The sequence below is a fragment of the Hemitrygon akajei genome, chromosome 6 (genome assembly GCF_048418815.1).
Source record: "Hemitrygon akajei chromosome 6, sHemAka1.3, whole genome shotgun sequence".
NCBI lineage: Eukaryota > Metazoa > Chordata > Chondrichthyes > Myliobatiformes > Dasyatidae > Hemitrygon > Hemitrygon akajei.
In genome coordinates, this window is record NC_133129.1 from 45,552,400 (window position 1) to 45,570,859 (window position 18,460).

The 18,460-nt window shown below is 42.5% G+C and overlaps 1 protein-coding gene across 2 annotated transcripts; it reads left to right on the top strand.

Moving 5' to 3' along the window:
- Window positions 1-1,939: 1,939 nt before the first annotated feature.
- On the top strand, window positions 1,940-17,785 carry enc1 (ectodermal-neural cortex 1). 2 transcript variants are annotated; one of them, XM_073048299.1, is made up of 3 exons: window positions 1,940-2,663; window positions 7,753-9,550; window positions 14,873-17,785. In XM_073048299.1, the coding sequence occupies exon 2, from the start codon at window positions 7,759-7,761 to the stop codon at window positions 9,532-9,534; it is 1,776 nt and encodes a 591-aa protein (XP_072904400.1). In that variant the 5' UTR covers window positions 1,940-2,663; window positions 7,753-7,758; the 3' UTR covers window positions 9,535-9,550; window positions 14,873-17,785. The 2 variants fall into 2 exon arrangements, with proteins under 2 accessions (XP_072904400.1, XP_072904401.1); XM_073048300.1 differs by lacking the exon at window positions 1,940-2,663 and adding an exon at window positions 3,581-3,769.
- Window positions 17,786-18,460: the final 675 nt, after the last annotated feature.

Consider the following 18,460-nt stretch of genomic DNA (forward strand, 5'->3'; position numbering starts at 1 on the left):
ACTCTCTTATCTGTAACTAAGTTTTGCACCAACAGACTTGGTGGGCATACCAGTTCTAATGGCATCTTGCAACAGTAACATACGGGACTTGTTATGTATAAATATACGGCAGAGAGATGTAGTCCACTTGTTAGATGGTGGCAGTACTTACGTGCCTTTCCTTTGACAACTAGGCCTCAAACTCCTGCAGGAGGGTGTGCAATAAACTGTTGTAACTATAAGAAGCTGGTCTCCCGAGTTTTATTCTGATTCAACTTTAACAGCCATATCCATCTCACTTAACAGTCCTTGGTCTGTATGCCTTCTATGGCAGTTTAAGTGCCCATCTAGATAGCTCTTTAAATGTTGTCAGAGTGCCTACCTCTAGCACCTTCTTAGTCAGTACATTTCAGATTCCACTTACCCTCTGGGGCAAAAGCTCAGCTTCAAAATGTTTCTAAATGTCTTCTCCCTTTCCCTAATCCTTTGTCCTCTTAGATTTAGATGCCTCTGACACGGTAAAAGTTTCCTATCATCTACCCGATCTATGCCCCTCATGTTTTTGTGTATCTCCATCAGTAACTACCTCCACCCCAACTCAACCTCTTGAACGTGTGATGTAATTGCTAGAAAATCCCATTTGAATTATATTGAAGCTGGTAGAATAACAGCTAGAACTACTGAAACAGTACAGCACAGTGCAGGCCATTCAGCCCACAATGTTATGCTGACCTTTTAACATACTGCAAGATCTATCTAACCCTACCTTCCCACATAGCCCTCCATTTTCCTTTCATCCATTTGCCTAAGAGTCTCTTAAAATGTCCCAAATGTATCTGCCTCTACCACCATCCCCAGCAGCTGTCTTCCAAGATGTTGTTTTGAATCAATACATCTCATGGAATTATAGAATTATTGTGGCAAAGGAGGAGGCCATTCTGCCCATTGAGCCATTGAGTCTACACGGGTTATGAATTAATATGCGTACAAAATAATCATTATGGTTTTAAATTCTCTTGGTCCTCCTGCTGAGGGTTTTTTTTATTTAAATATAGTTGTCAAAGTTGCTTGGTGATTTTGAAATCCAAGGTAATGTGCATTGAATCACCCTTTGCATTCAGAGTATAAACCCAATCCTTATATTTAACGAAGCTGAGATTATTGGGACTGGTTGAAAAAAATCCTTCACTTTTCAGAAAAAGCATTGGAAAGAACCTGCAATAAAATCGCTTACGGATGTCTGTCTTCTAGAGTCTAGACAATAGATATATATATATAAATAAATAAATAGGAGCTAACATGTGGTGTAGAGAGGAAAGCTGGGATTCAGGGCGAAAGAAATCGCCTTTGGTAAATATGCAAAAATATCAGAGTTAAATAATTTACAAGAATGGGCACGAGAGATTGAAGATCCAGAATGGTGACGAAACCCGGGAGATTCAGACTTGCGTCGAGTAAGCCTGCCCAACACGATCACACTGACAAGTAGTGGCATTCCGGTTCCGACTGACTCATATCGAACACTTCAAAGATTCGTATACCGACTGTAATTTGCACAAGTTGCTTAGAGAGGAATTACACTCTTTGATTGTGAACATAGTTTTGTTCGTGTATAAAGTATATCTATTAGTGATATAGACAAATCGTTTAAATTAACCAATTATTTTATTTTGTGTGTGTGAATACATATAGTTATGAATAAAGTTTACTTTTGAAATAAAAAGCAATTATGTCAAAATTATATTTTCGTGTTGAGTGATACGGGCACAGAAGCTTTGACTTCAGTGCCCACACATCGCTCTACAACAGCAGTGGACTGAAACATCTGGTCCTGAAGAAATGTAGCCGACGATTGTGCAGTGTCTGAGGGTGTGCAGCGTGTTACAGTGATAAAGATAAGCCTATTGTGGGTGAGAGGGAAAGTTTTATTTAAAAATTAAACCTAAGCACAAATTGAAATGGTAGAAGCTTGGGGATGAATCCTGTCAGCGTAACTCTCTGGTGGGCGAATACAGCAGATGCTTTCCTTACAGACTGTTCACTGTCAGCATTTTCCGTGAAAGGAAAAAAAGAGATAACAAGGGAGCATTCAACATTTCGCAAAAGCAGCCTATGAGAAGCCTGCGCCTCAGCTCCCTAATAGTAGCTCTGGTACTCAAGACGTTTCCTGTTCTGGCTTCGAGCCGAGAATTTGCTATAATTGTAGTCCAGTGCTGAACGGCTCGCTTATAAAGGCAGCGAAATCGCGCCCAAGCAAGTTGCCCGGAAGGCAGAGCGCCGCTCCGTTTCAGTGGCTCGGCTGCGCTCACAGTGGGATTTGTCTCAGAGTCGCTGCCACTGTGCTGTGTGTGTGGAAGAGAAGGCACGGGTATAAATGAGCTGTGGCGCAGTGTCATTGTGATCAGATCGTCCTCCGCTCAGTCACCGAACTGTGCGCTGCTTGTTCTCGGTCGCCTGGGTACCAAGCGCCATGTGTCGTGCCCACACTAACTGCAGAAGGTGACACTGGCTCACTGGTGTGAATCGCTCTCCTTGAGCAGTCAATCTGCATCCAAGCCAGTTCCCGGTTCAACTGCTCTGCCTAGCCAGCCCCGAGATACCACAGCCCGAAGTCAGGCGAGCCCACACCCCGCAACAGCCCGGACCATGCTTTCACTGGCCGGACCAGCTGCTGACAAGTTTCGGTAAGCCCTCGTTTTATTGGACGTTGCAGCGGGCAGTGTTGATGGGCGCACCGAGACGTGCAACGTTGCAGTGCCGGTGTTCCCAAGCGGGACTGGCTGGTGTTCCACTGGGCAGGAGTTGGGGAGAACACAAAAGGACTGGGAACTGGTGCGGGACAGAAGTCACATTGCTGTCAGAGACAGGGAACCACGCTGTCATTTGTGCGGCTGCAGGGAGGGAAGGAAGGAGTTACAGTGCGGGCGAGGGATATCGAATGGGCCGTGGCAGGAGCCGCTATCTGCAGCACAAGCACAGTATGGGCACGAACCTTTCGGGACTGGGGTCCCTGTCCGGGCTGGCGTCACTGTGTGGCTAGGATCACGGAATGGGCTTTCGGGAATGAAATCTGGAGTTTCGGGCAAAGAATGACCTAGGGGCTGGTATACCGGCTTGGGAAGGGCGTGGGAGCAGTTGCCACCTATTTGAGCGGAGTAGGGCAGGTGTCGCGGTGAAGTCAGGGGTCAACGTTGAGTTGAAGGGGTAACAATAAGAAACAGGGTTCACTGCTATGACAACGTGGGTCAGTTGGTAGGTTTACAACGTGGGGCCGGGATAACTTTGTGGGTAACGGTGTTGGGCAGGGTAAGGGGGTCGGGCTGAAGCGAGAGTGTGTGGAACTCTGGGGAGAAACTGTAGTTGGCTAGGTGGCATTCGGATGACATTGGTTCAGTGTGCAGTGTGTTACTGGCTGCCTGCTGTACACGCGGGCTGTGACCACAGTAGACACATAACTTCGCTCCGCTGCTGATGGCCGAGGGTAACTAACCGCAGCCCACACTCCCTCCCTCCTCCCCCCCCCTCTCTCTCTCTCTCTCTCTCTCTCTCTCTCTCCCCTCTCTCTCTCCCTCTCACCCTCTCTCTGTCTGTTCTGGCTCTTTCTGTGGCCTGTGTTAGGCTGCCCATTTGCTCCCTGCCTTTGAAAGGCGACGCTGTTTGCCTTGACGGAGAAGCCAGCAGCTGTTTGTATTCTACCATCTTTCAACGCGGGAGCCGGCGAGAGGACGCACGCTGAAAAACTTAAACAAACTTTATTCTTTGACCCTTTGTGAATCGATTCGTTTGCAATGTGAGTAAGAACTGGGCGGACAAGCCGAATTTGAAAGTACTGAGCTCAATTTATCAAATATTTGAATATAGTGGTACAGTAAACGAGTAATTCACAATTTAATGTCAATTTCAAACTCGGGTGCCTTTGTGTATTCGAATCCCGTTTCGCTTTGCCACGAGTACCGGACATCGCTCTATCTCTTAGCCGCTGGGCGAAAGGGAGTCAGTTCCAAGCGGTTCCGATCTGAGCCTCAGAACGTGCGGGAAACCGTTAGCGGTTTAACCAAACCGCCGCGCACTTTCTCGGCTCCTGTCCCGGTCAACACAGTAGCAAGACAGTGAGTGGAACTGAGGGACTGAAATGAACAATAGCGTAGATAGCTAAGATGTGATTTTTATATATATATAGATATATATATGTATGTTACCTTGTATCAGCGCGGTGGTTGACTCGGTAATAATGGGAAAATTGACCCCCACCCATGGACATGAATGAGATTTTAATCGGCCGTGGCAATGAAATCTCTGGGATAGAGTCTCGATTGCCGATTTCTTTTTCTCCCTATCGAGATTACGTTATTCTTGCTGGCTTTCCACGAGATGTATTTTTTTTTAAACCCAATAACTATTGCATCTTCCAAACATGCACCTAATCTCGAGGAATTCTTTTCAACATGCGGCAGAGTTGAAATTCAGGCTATTCAAAGTTGAAACGTACTACCTCACACGTGTAAATGATCACTCCGGGTGGTTGCGCTGGTTAGTGGCCAATGTTACGTTAGGTCTGAGGAATCACCACTTCCGTAGAATGAAAAGAATGCCTCTCAACTGACAATGAGACCCGGGCGTTTCTTTGACTTGTGCCAAGACTGCAAATTACAGGGGCACTGGTCTTTCACACAAGAAGGGCCGGTAAATCGCACGGCTGATTGTCTTCAGCTCCAGGAGCTAGCGCTCTAAGGTACAGTTAAAAACTAACAGCAACGATTATGCTTCAAAGTGATCGTTGGAGGCGTAAAGCCCTGCCAGAAGGAGCGCGGTCTGCTGTCATCGGGTCTCACTTTTGTTTGGAAATACCGCGCTTTTCAGTGGCGGTAGATCGGGTAACTGGGGCAGTTAGCCATCTGTACACCTGCCCACGACACCAAACGCTGCGCGCCCCGGGGCATTCAACAAAATAACGGGGTTCTATATCATTTAAAGGGGCAGGCGAGTAATTCCAGTATTTCGCCACCGTCACACATAAACCCATGTCAGGTATTTATTTTGTGGGGATGAACAAAAAGTACTGGGAAACTCTTCCAGCGTCAGGCAGTTTGTGTGGAAAGAGAGTGTTGTGTACATGGAAGGAGCTGGTAGAGGAAGTTGTAGAGAGGTGCAGTTATAACATTCAAAAACTGTACATTACACAGTGTACTTTATGGCCGAAAGCGGGGCTAGCAGTGGTCAGCACGGACGTGTTGGGCCCAAGGGTCTCTTTACCATACAGTACAACTCTATTGCTGTAGAGTTATAACCCTTTGTTCGCGCTTTGCTTTTGTGGGGGTGGGATGCAGTCAGATATAATGTTTATCACACTACAGAGCAGACGGCCGCAGATAACAAAACCTTTCTTTCATGGGCAAATTAAAACAAAGGGCAAACACATGGACGTTTTTTAAAGGACACTGCCTCTTTGTGCGAGTTAAATAGTCAGCAAATTATAGAGTTTGTCCTGTCCCGAGCATCAATCAATATGCAGTGGCAGTCTAGTGACGATGATAATGAGGTGTGAGCGCCATGGTGCTAATGGTCAATGTCAAAGTCACCTTGGATACATGGACTAGAGCTATAAGTGATGGGGCTAGCTACGTGAGCATGGTGTGGTTGCGGAGGCCCTATGCAGTTTCAAATGAGGCAAGTGGGCAGTCCAGCTGGTAGTTGGTTTTCTAGTTATTGGCTTTGCTTAATGCTACTGCATTGCAAGCATGAGGGCAATATCTATCTTCATTGCAGTTACAGTTTTTATCTGTCATTTTGAAAGGTGTGGCATGCAAGCTAATTTTGCTTAGAGGTTTTATGGAACATCAAATGTTTTAAAAAGTTGCTCTGGTAATTGGTAACAGTTTATCTACAAATTTGTTTATTTGTAGATAAACTTATGTTAGTTATATTCTGCAACTGACTTAAAGATTATTTGCAAACACGAGGAAATCTGCAGATGCTGGAAATTCAAACAACAGCACACACAAAGTTCTGGTGGAACACAGCAGGCCAGGCAGCATCTATAGGGAGAAGCTCCGTTGACGTTTTGGGCCGAGACCCTTCGACGAAGCATCTATAGATGCTGCCTGGCCTGCTGTGTTCCACCAGCATTTTGTGTGTGTTGTTGTAAAGATTATTTGTGAGGTTTATTAGGCATTTTGGTGGTACTGTCTACACCGACTTTCACTTCATTTACTATTTTGCAAATTTTTTTAGAACATAAGACAGTCAAATTTAAAATAAATTTATCTAATGGTTTAAGTAAGCAGGTTTGAACTATTCCAGAAATTTGCTGTGCAAAATGTGCATCTGTATGGACACCAGTAGTGCTTAGAGTAAAAAAAAATGATATAGAGTACTGTTTTAGCTCTCTTTTGACCAGATGTCTTAAAGGAAAATTAGTTTGTGTATAATGTGATAAATGGAAAAACTGAAATCTGAAAGCAATTTTTTTGTTGGCAGTTTTAAGAGTCATTTTTTATGAAGCAATACACTGCATATAAATATGAAGTGAATGATTTAGTGAATTTATGTTTGGTGAGGGCAATGTTTTGGCTAAAGAATCTAAAGATATTCTAATCAGTACCTTGGGATCTTTAATTTTTTTCTCGAATTATGAAACAATGCCCTGCTTTATTCCAATCATCGGTAGATCTTTACTACTGTTCTACTGTTGTGTCAGGTTAATTTATATGTAATAATGCAGGAACAAGACTTACACCCATACCTTCAGTGTCGGTAAGAAACTTCATGCTAACAAACTTAAGCTGATTACATATAAGTATCTATTGAAGACATAGCTTATCTCTAGAATGGTTAGAGAAGCATTTTATACACAGGCAGTCATTTATATAGTATAACAATATGAAGTACCTGTTAATTTCACATGTTTCAACTGGCTTTATCTGCCTTTGCTGTCATCACGTAACAGGGAAAACATGCCACTTTAATATACTGTAATGTACAATACTCCTGTGCAAATACTATCAATTTATCACCTCTAATTGCTCCCACCAGTACCACCAGTGACAGGTCTCTCCTCATCAATATTGTTCACTGTTGTTAATATGATCTCTCCAAAGAGTAGAAGGGTTACATCTATAATTGTGTTGCTGTGTGTACAGTTCAAATAGATATAATGCACAAATTACATATTCACTGCTGCTTTATATGGGAATCCTCGTGACAACATTCAGCACTATATAATTATGGTGTTAGCATTAGGTTACAAAACAGGAGATTTCAATTGCCTTACATCGTTATTAAAATGCACCACTAGATGGAGCCCTGTAGAAACGGGCCAGGACAGGTTTCTGCCCTACAAAATGTATAAATAATTCAAAATGCAAATCATTAAAATACCAAATAACACTGGAATGTAATAAAATAGAATTGGATGTTCAAGATATTGATTATTTAGAAATAACATTCTCCGAGAATGTTAAAGACAGGGATCTGGCTTTGACAGAAAAATAAAAATTGTGGAATGCAATCTTCCATGACGGTGGCTATTTAGAATTCCAAATAATTGAACTGGAATTTGACTTATTCAGTTACAGTAAAACAGCCCTCTGCCTTTGGGCTGTAATGGGCGGCTGGTATTTGGTGGCAGTTTAGTTTGCTGTTTCCAAAAGTAATTTTTACAAAATGCAAATGTAAAATTATGGGGTTTTTTTTCCCAACAAAAATTAAGATAAGAGACTTTGAACCGCACAAGTTGTGAGTGAGCTTGAATTCTGAATTTCTTTTTCTCCACAGTGCTTGATGAGAATGTCAGTAAGGATGCATGAAAACCGGAAATCAAGAGCCAGCAATGGCTCAATGAATATCTATCTCTTCCACAAGACCACCTACGCTGACAGTGTCCTCACCCACCTGAATCTTCTGCGTCAACAGAGGCTCTTCACAGATGTCCTCCTTCATGCAGGGGAGAAGACCTTTCCATGTCACAGGGCTGTGCTGGCTGCCTGTAGCCGCTACTTTGAGGCCATGTTCAGCGGAGGATTGCGCGAGAGCAAGGACAACGAAGTTAATTTCCATAACTCCATACACCCGGAGGTTCTCGAGCTTCTTTTAGACTATGCTTACTCGTCGCGTGTCCTTATCAATGAAGAAAATGCAGAGTCGCTTCTGGAGGCAGGTGATATGCTGCAGTTCCAAGATATTCGTGATGCTTGCGCTGAGTTCTTGGAGAAGAACCTACACCCGACCAACTGTCTGGGAATGTTGCTGCTCTCCGACGCCCACCATTGCACTAAACTTTATGAGCTGTCCTGGCGGATGTGCCTCAGTAACTTCCCAACCATCAGCAAGAGCGAAGACTTTCTGCAGCTGCCAAAGGATACGCTGGTGCAGCTTCTCTCCAGCGAAGAGCTGGAGACGGAGGACGAGAAGCTTGTGTATGAGACCACCATAAAATGGGTGAAGTATGATGTGAGCAGGCGCCACTGTTGTTTGCCGGAACTGTTGCAGACTGTTCGACTGGCCCTCCTTCCAGCCGTTTACCTGATGGAGAATGTGGCCACAGAAGAGCTTATTACCAGGCAGCTGAAGAGTAAGGAGTTAATTGAAGAAGCAATACATTGTAAATTAAAGATTTTACAGAACGATGGAGTTGTGACCAGTCTTTGTGCCAGGCCTCGAAAAACTGGGCATGCCTTGCTCCTCCTTGGGGGACAGACTTTTATGTGTGATAAAGTTTATCTAATAGACCATAAAGCAAAGGAGATCATTCCAAAAGCAGACATTCCCAGCCCACGCAAAGAGTTCAGTGCATGTGCGATTGGCTGCAAAGTATATGTGACCGGAGGCCGAGGGTCAGAAAATGGAGTCTCTAAGGATGTTTGGGTGTACGATACTCTTCATGAAGAGTGGTCAAAGTCGGCCCCGATGCTCGTTGCGAGGTTTGGCCATGGATCTGCTGAGCTGAAACATTCCCTCTACGTGGTGGGTGGTCACACCGCTGCCACGGGCCGCCAGCCGGCTTCACCCTCCGTTTCACTCAAGCAGGTGGAGCAGTACGACCCAGTGACCAATAAGTGGACAATGGTGGCGCCTCTTCGAGAAGGCGTCAGCAATGCTGCGGTGGTCAGTGCCAAGCTCAGGCTGTTTGCCTTTGGTGGTACCAGCGTGAGCCATGACAAGCTGCCCAAAGTACAGTGTTACGACCCGGTTGAAAACAGGTGGACTGTGCCGGCCACCTGCCCGCAGCCGTGGAGGTACACAGCCGCTGCTGTGCTGGGGAACCAGATTTTCATCATGGGTGGGGACACCGAATTCTCCGCCTGTTCCGCGTACAGATTTAACAGTGAGACCTATCAGTGGACGAAAGTCGGCGACGTAACTGCTAAGCGAATGAGCTGCCATGCCGTGGCCTCTGGAAATAAACTCTATGTAGTTGGGGGCTATTTTGGCACTCAGAGGTGTAAGACACTGGACTGCTATGATCCCACTTTGGACACGTGGAATAGCATCACTACAGTACCATATTCATTAATTCCCACTGCATTTGTTAGCACATGGAAGCATCTTCCTACCTAGAAGACATATTTTACAGGTAAGGAGTTGTTAAAATCATTGCCAAGAAATGAATCGGTGAAATAAGCCAACAGAATTAAATGACTGGAAGCAGGGCATTAAAAGACACGCTCTCAATTTGCTGTCCAATTGACCAATTTGCCCTTTTTAAGTTGAATCTGTGGAAGAAGTGAACCTTAGTGTTCCAGGAAGCTGAGGGGCAGGATGAAAGGTACCGGGTGCTCTGCACCCTCACTACAGCAAAGGAAAAGGGCTTTCTTGTATTTTCTGAGGTACAGGGGTTTCGTTGCCATCTGATATATATGGGAAGCTGTTAGCCAAGGCACATTACATGTCCCTTGTGCTATCAGTATGAGGTTAAAACAGATTCATATTTAGATTTATTTATCACAGGAATATCCAAGTATACAGTGAAATACTTCATTTGCATTAATAACCAATACCCCCAGGATACCCCCAAAAGAACTTGCCCACCATGCTGGGCAGAACCACATAGAGGACAACAGAACACAATGTACCAACTGACAAAGCAACGACAGCAAAACCGCTCCTGTGGAACAGCTCCTCCCTCCCACCCACACGCATACGCAGCCCTCTAACCACAGGACAGGCCGCCTTCGGCCACCAGCTTCTAGCAGGTTTGTGGACTTGCAATCATTAGGCTTTCAACTTCCCCAGCAGACTCGTGGAGAGTCGTAGTCTTGGGGCCCTGGCCTTCAGGCCTTGACTTCCGGACAGATCTTCTTTAATGAGGATATATATTATATATATATTGTCTTCGTTAAGTACTGTCTAAAGATGAACATCTGATCTGTAATCAAAAAAAGTTTTTTAAAAAAGGTCTGTTTAGGTAATTAATTTGATCTTAATATTGGCTCTGTAGAGGTTAGTGCAACACTATCAGCAGCATTCAATTCTGAGTGTCCTTCCCCCCCCCCCCACCCCAACCTTCTTATTCTGGCTTCTTCCCCCTTCCTTTCCAGTCCTGATGAAGGGTCTCGGCCCAAAATATCGACTTCTCCATTGATGCTGCCTGACCTGCTGAGTTCCTCCTCTCTAGCACTTTGAGTGTGTGCGTGTTGCTCACCTCTGACTGATTTTGGATAGAAACCCCACTGCAAAGCGGCAATGCCATTGAAATCACTGCAGGGGATATTTCAGACAATGCTCCTCACTTAAAGAATGCAGGCTCTCGCAAACCAGAGTGCATAGTTGAACATTCGAACCTGTATAAAGAGTAACTTTACAGGAGAAAATTTACAACCTGCCTATCAAGGTGTGTCAACCATGAAAGCTCCTTGTAAGACTCAACCACCAACATTCCCCACCAGTTCCACAGGCTTCACGTTTAACCTGCCTGCCTGCCTAAGCTGTTGAGAAGGAGGCCTAAACGATGGGGCCCTTTTTTATAGATGATGCTGTCATTGGACCTGATCACTATTTTAGCCAGAGGGGTAGGCTGGGAAGCATTTGAACTGCTCCTGCCTTCCAACTTAGCGGGTGGAGCAGGCAGTCAGAGGAGGCGGAAGAAATATGTTACTTTCGTTTTCTTTCTTTGACCTGTTGGGGCAAAGAGGAGTCAGAATATCCAAATTTCATCTCCCTAAGGGAAGTTTGGGACTTCTCTGCCCTTTAGTTGGCTTTAGGAAACTGTCGTGTTGGGATCAACCTGAGTGAGGGCGTCTCTTCTCCAGCCCTCGATAGTGGTCTCCAGATGCCCGCTATTCCTCTGCCATTCACCGTCTGATTGGTATTCCCTCTGGCCTTTAAGGGAAACGGAGTTAGTTCTAAAGATCAGCTTTAGCTACATGTCCGCCTGTATGTCGAAACCTGCATTCAAGTACGTCATTTGCGACAATGACCAATACAATCTGAGGATTGTGCTGGGGGCAGCCTGCAAGGGCCGGCATACCTCTGTTGCCCTCAGGAGCATGGTGAAATTTGAGGGCTCCTCCCAAACTAATCCACAATTTACTCACCCTAACCCGTATGCCTTTGCAATGTGGGAGAAACCGGGGACCCAGATGAAACCCTTGCTGTCGCGGGGAGAATGGACAAACTCCTTATACTGAGAATTGAGTCACAATGGCTGGTACCGTGAGGCGTTACACCAACTACCATGCCACCTTCTACACTACTGTGCCATGCCACCCTTTCAGTACTTTGATACTAGATAGTGGTACTGCAGTAAGGGATCATATTGAATGGTAGAGCTTGCACAATGGGCTGAATGGCCTATTCCTGAAGTTTAGATGTTTTACAGTGGTTGTAACTCGCTGCAGAGTCAAGGATGGTTGGCAGCTCTCCTTAGTCCCTGCCCAGCACCAGTCCCAGGTTAAGACATGACCTATACGATCCTTGTCATTTCTGGACTGTAAGCTTTCAGGGATAATGGCAATTCACATTCCAGCATATGTGACTTTATACACACAAAAAAAACTGCACCTGCTCCACATCTGAAATTTTTTTAAAAAACAGCAAATACTAGAAACACTCAGCAGATCAGTGGAAAGGGAAACAGAGTTAATGCTTCAGGTCCAAGACCCTCAGTCAGAACTGCAGGGTAGAAGAAAGTATAGTCACAATACGTATCTTTGTGCTTGAATACCAGAATTTCCAATTTGCAAATGCTATGACAAGAGTGATATAATTTGAAAACAAAATAACTGGTGATTTATACTAGAAATGGCATCACTGTGAGTTTAGGTAATCCTGAGAAAACAAGCTGGATTATGCTGTGCATTATAAACAAATGGTTTAAGTTAATCTCAGAACCAGCCATTCTGTAGTGATTTACTTACTCTCGGGGTAATGTCCTGTCATGAAGTTGGCTGGCAGCCAGTGAGTTATGAAGAGAAACAATGATGAAGCAATAAAAAGCATAACATTTCCTGCATCAAATTTGCAGTATTCTTTTCATTGGCTGGAGCAGGGAGAATCTTAGAAGGTTAATACGATATAAATCCTCCATTCCTGATTTTACGACCTAGTTCTTTCTGGAAATGGCATGCTGGCAGGTTTTTAATGACAGGCTGAGGTAGAGGGGATCAGTAACTGGCTAATTTTAAAGTAATATTAACTGTCAATTATCCTTGGTGCTGGTGAGAGTTGGGGGTGTGGAGGAGAAAATAGCAAATGGAGATTTACACAACCGTGATTAAAAGATGCGTGTTTCCTGTTATTGCCCGAGTGAACCTTACTGGAAAAATAACTGCCATTCACCCATCAGCTATCCTAGAACATTAGGGATCCCACTGGTTACAGTTCAAGGTTGAAACAGCACATGTTCTGAAACAAATCTGCATTTGTGACGTTGCTAAGTTATATTGAAATAAACTGTTTTACCTTGTAGGTCAAATTAAAATGTTCTTTGTAGTAGAACAATGCTTTTTTAACACTTTGCTAAAATAGTCACTGCAGAGCTTCTCTTATTGAGTTTTATTCTAAATGATGCTGTTGTTCTGGATCTTAAAGTCTTCTATACTCTTGAAGTAAAAACTTTTCCCCTTATATTGCTTTACCATTGTTGTTTAAGTATGTTCATTTCAGGCAAAGGCAGCTGATAGTAACAAATATGTGAAACAGTTAATTGTGCATATATTTCAAAGTCATCATCATAGATTCATACAACATAGAAACAGGATGTTCTCTCCACTGTGTCTACATCAGACACGGAGTATCCATTTACATTAATACTCTGATCTCATTTTCCCTGCATTCCCATAAGTTCCTCCCAGATACATACCTGCACATCAGGGGCAATTTACAGCGGTCAAATCATTTATCAACACACTGATCTTTGGGTTGTAGAGGAAACTGGAACACCAGGAGGAGCGCCCACAGTAAGTGTGCAACTAGCAGCAAGCAGCACAAAACTGAGCCACCGGACTCATGAGGCAGCAGCTCTTCAAAAGAAAGTTTCCCCTTGCAGTGAAGGACAATGGGCTGTTTATGATCAATAACTGAGCCTGCATATTATCAGTGATGTGTGTCTGCCTGAAACCAATACATTTCAACCTCACAACATTAAAATGAAAGCCTCTGACTCTCTAACGTTTCTCCCAAACTGGGTGACTCATAGTCCCCTACATTATATCTCTAACACCATATTGACTTTGCCTGACCATGTCTCCCTCTCTGCATTTTCCCCACAAGCCACATTGCCACCAAGCAAATGTTTGCCTTTATCCACATCATTGATGCAGACTGAAAAATTCTGGAGCCCCAGCACTGAAACACCCACGTGGTCACTGCTTCCAAACTCAAAAAATAAACCGTTTATTCCCAACAGGGTGAACATTTAATTATATTTGCAATCAGCATTTTCATTTAAAATGGTGGGTTTTTTGTAAACATCATTAAACAGTTTACAGTTTAGTTATCCATTGTATGTTGAGCTACTGAAGTAAGAAAGGGTTAGCTAGTAGTTAGCTAAAGAGATGCAGAAATGTTTAACCAACACATTTCTGAGGATGGTATAGAGATGGAGAATCCCTCAACAATTACATTTCAGTGTCTCATCTTTCATATTTAATGGCCAGCACTCACGTAAAGACCATGAGACATAAGAACAGAATTAGGCCATTCAGCCCATCGACTCTGCTCTGTCATTCCATCATGGCTGACTTATTATCTCTCACAACCCCATTCTCCTACCTTCTCCCCATAACCTTTGATGCCCTTATAATAACAAATAGTGTTCATTGCCCTGTGGGGCACCAAGATAATTGCAGAAGCTAAACACAATGGAGCATTTCTGTGGCATTTGCCTTCCTTCCATTGATCTACAGAAAGTAAATGAGTTTGCCACAGAAAAAGATTCCCCTTTTAACATGAATACAGTGCTTATTTCTTTTATTGCTTGTGCTACTCTTATATAAAATTCCTTGAGATGTGCACAACTATACATTCAGGATTATTGAATAAGCTAGTAATAAATTATTTATTTTATTTTTTAAAACCTCGACCATTACCATAATCAGACTGCACAAGGATTGCTTTGAAAATGAATTCAGCATTATTCAGTTTGGTGAAAATGTACCTGACCTAGTTCAGTACAATGATGGCAGATGATTGTGTTTTGGTGGCAAGGACAAAAAGAGACACAGGAATGGAACACAACAACAGTGATCTGATATAATCAACAATATAGGTCCATTCATAGATAAAGCAAGAAACACCAATAAAAATTGGCATTGAAAGTAATAACTTAATGAAACAAAATTACAAGTCACTACTTTGGTTTGTATGGAATGTTGTGTGATTGAATTTGGGTGAATTGATATTGTAATATTAGTACAGGATTTATAGCTTAACTTGTTTTTTTTTTGTCTTTGAACAGAACAGTTTCCACGATTCCTGACATGAAGAATTTTTTAAACTGTGAAGAAACTCAACTTAAAGGAAGAATATAAAGCTTTTTTTTAACTAAGCTAAAATGACTTGGCTTTTGCAGTCTACATATAACGTACTTACAGTGATATGAAGAGAACAATTTTTTTCATATACATCCATATGTTGTGATTGTGAGCCTATTTCTGAGCAATGGTCGCCAATGACAATTGCTAATGAATCATAAGTGGCATTAATTGGCTCCTCCATGAAGTATAACTTATCACCATGCAGCCACACTGTTCTCTGTTTTTATTGACTTTGAACATTTGTACGTAATATTTTAAATCAGGTAGCAGGACATTTGAAATGCCAGTGCCAACCATGAGGGACAGGGGAGGTTATAAGGGGTACAGATTTGGGCTGAGGCAACTTTGACGTACTCCACTAAATTTTTGCTACTGGGGCCAGCACGATGGACAATGTTGATGGCTCTGTCTTGTGGCAGTAACAACTCTGCTTTGAGAGTCCATGTTGTCAGGGCAGGAAAACCCTGCACACTGTGGAGAGGGAGGTCAGCTGCCAAAATACAACTTAATCATTAAAGATCAATCTTTATTAACAGAGGGAGGAGAAAAATTGACCCGTGGGTCAGAAAATGGCTTTTATATGAATCTGTTATTTATGTTTTTTTAATGATTAAAGAATATTTATTGTTCAATGATGATTTGCACATTGAAATGGACAAGTATTCATAAATGTCTACTCTGTATTAAGGAAGGTCCGTCGAGGACTATTTGCACACATGTTTAGCAGGAATGGGGATGTTGGGAAGAGCAGATCACACACTTTAAACGCATACCCATTCTCATGTTAGGCAAACAGTGCAAACCTACAATGAAGGAGTGGGGACGTTTCCAATCGGAAATGGGAAGGGACCAGAACCTAGTTGATAAGTTACACCAGCACTGGAAGAAAGCAGTGAGGTTGCTTTCTCAAGCCTACAGCTCACCAGGTTGCATGTTGTACATTCTAGCACATGGCCACATTTCACTCAGTATCTCCAGTGCTTTGGTGTGGGCATTGTTTAATGCTTGCTAATCAATCTCCGAACATGTTTTTCTTCCTCTAGTTAATCCAGCCTATGTGTTTTCTTCAATTATATTGAATCATAATGAACAAAAATGATTGCTATAGTTCTCATTGTGATTCACGGGTCAGCAACCTTTCCTGCTGTATAGTAGGAAGATAGATGAAAGGGAGAGAAGCAAGCTTCAGACAGGAGCATTCAGATATTATAGATTGTAGGGCATTGATTCTGATTGGCACTCTTTGCAAATGAAGGATTAACATGCTATACTGCATTCCTGCATGTATTACTTTTAGGCAGATGCTAATCCATTTAAAATAAACAGGTCAACACACGTCTAAAAATAGAGCACAGTAGAATGCAGTGCAAGCCCGTCAACATGGAATTATTTAATCAGAATTTCTAGTCCATTTTTTTAAAGCATCCTCCATTCTTGTTATTTATGTGTTACAATATCAGGCCAGTGAGATCAAAGCATAAGTGTTAGTTGATCACTTGAGGGCAATTTAGGTAACACACAAATATGTGTGGTAATGGTCAACCCACATAAGCACTGAAATTTGAAAACCTAATATATCCATTGCTACATCATCAAAAATTGAGCTTTTTTTTTTGAGACTGTGCACACTGCATGTAAATTTTACGTGAGTGATGGTTTCCATCCGTTGAAAATGCACTGCCCATTTTGGGAACTGAGCCGTACAAACAATAGGAATTTTAGTTTAGATTTCTGGCGTGTATGGAGTTAGTTTGTCTTAGGGGGTGGGAGGAGAAGAGAGGGAATGGTAGGGTGATGTAAGAAAGTATCAAGGGGGGTGGGGGGAACGGCAAGGGAATGAACAATCACCCTAGGTTCTCGAAGTAGTCATTGGCCAGCTATCCCTGCTGGCGGGTTTAACTGTGGTCACTGGGTGGTGTCAAGTCATGATGCATTGCATGATGTGAATAATAGGTGTTTGTGGCCACAGACTGGGAAACCATCTTATATTTATCGACCTGAGTCACAGCTTTCAGGGGAAGATGGTAAAAATAGTGGATGGTGCAGTAAGTAAAGTGGATATTGTCATTAGGCGATGAGGTAATGTAGATGTTCTGCTTGTGAAGTAAAGTGGTAGTGCAGTATAGATGGCTAGTGTTTAGGTGTATGTTATTGTTTAAATATCTAGGCAAATGCAAATGCCTATTCCCTTGTGAATCAATTAAAAATGGAAAAAAAAACAACTTTCAAGGTCTGACCAATGCCACCAATGTAAAAAAATTTGTTATGCATCTTTTCAATCACCGGGGCAGGAATATTAGCTATTTTTAGTTACATTTCATGAAAGCTATTGCTCATTGAATAACAGCAAAGAGAAGGCATTGAAGACAGGGTGGGCCTCAAGCTCTACAGGGAACTTTCTGGGGTCCTGCTTTTTGAATTGATGTGGTAATTCTGCTTGCCGTTTGCCTATTGCATATCTGCAAAAACACCGCATGGTTTGAAGAGAATGCAATTCACAGCAGAGTGCACACATAAAGTTGGCATAAGACAAGAAGGTTCTTCCTATTTTGTACACTCATCACCATAGCAACACATTACAAAGCGTACTCTTCTATTTCCAATGTAATTGCATAAAGGCCTTTTCAACAGAGCTGACACCTGTCTGAATGAGTGTGATTAAAGATGAATAACGTCTGCACCAACAAGAGTAAATGTGTGTGTATACAAAAAAAATGTCATTGCAAAATTTACTGTGAGTGTTTCCTTTTTCTAACTGCTTGAATGTAACATTTTAGTAAAAGTAACTTTTTTTCACAATGTGAAATCAGAGACATTAAATTGTATTGACATTTCTTCCATGTTGTCTGAAATGACTCATTTAGCCAGCACCGTTTAATTGCGAATTTTCTGAGGATATTGTTGCATAAATTATTTGGTCTTTTCATCTTTGTTCTCTTTTTAATGGTGCTTTGTTTAATTTAAGCAATTATGTTCTACCTTGATAAGAATTTGATAATTAAATGGGTTTGTATTGTGTGATTAAAAATCTCAGTCAATCTTCCCTCTAGTCTAATGCAAGGAGTAGCTGGCACAACACAGCTAAGTACTTTTTTCTCTCTGTTGTTATCCTATTAACTGTTATCTACATTTTATTTTTAAATGCAGAAAAAACATGGCATTGCACTTAAAAGGAGTGTTAGCAAAGAAAATCTGAAAATGACTCACAAAGGATAGATTAAAGCAGATGACCAAATATTTGGCCAAAGATGTACTAAAAAGAAGAATTGGCCGTTCAGCCCCTCAATCTGACCCCATAATTCAACATGGGTTTTTCTCTTCTTTTTGAAAGATGAGTAAATTAATTTCCTCTTAGTTCGCCAGTCTTTCAAAAATGCATCCCCTTTCTCTTTGAATATCCTTACTACCTCATATTCGACCTGGGTAGACCACAAACAATATTATGAACATTGAACTTCACAATTTCAGGTAACCACACTCCTGGTTTGTGTCTTTCCCACTTGACCTGT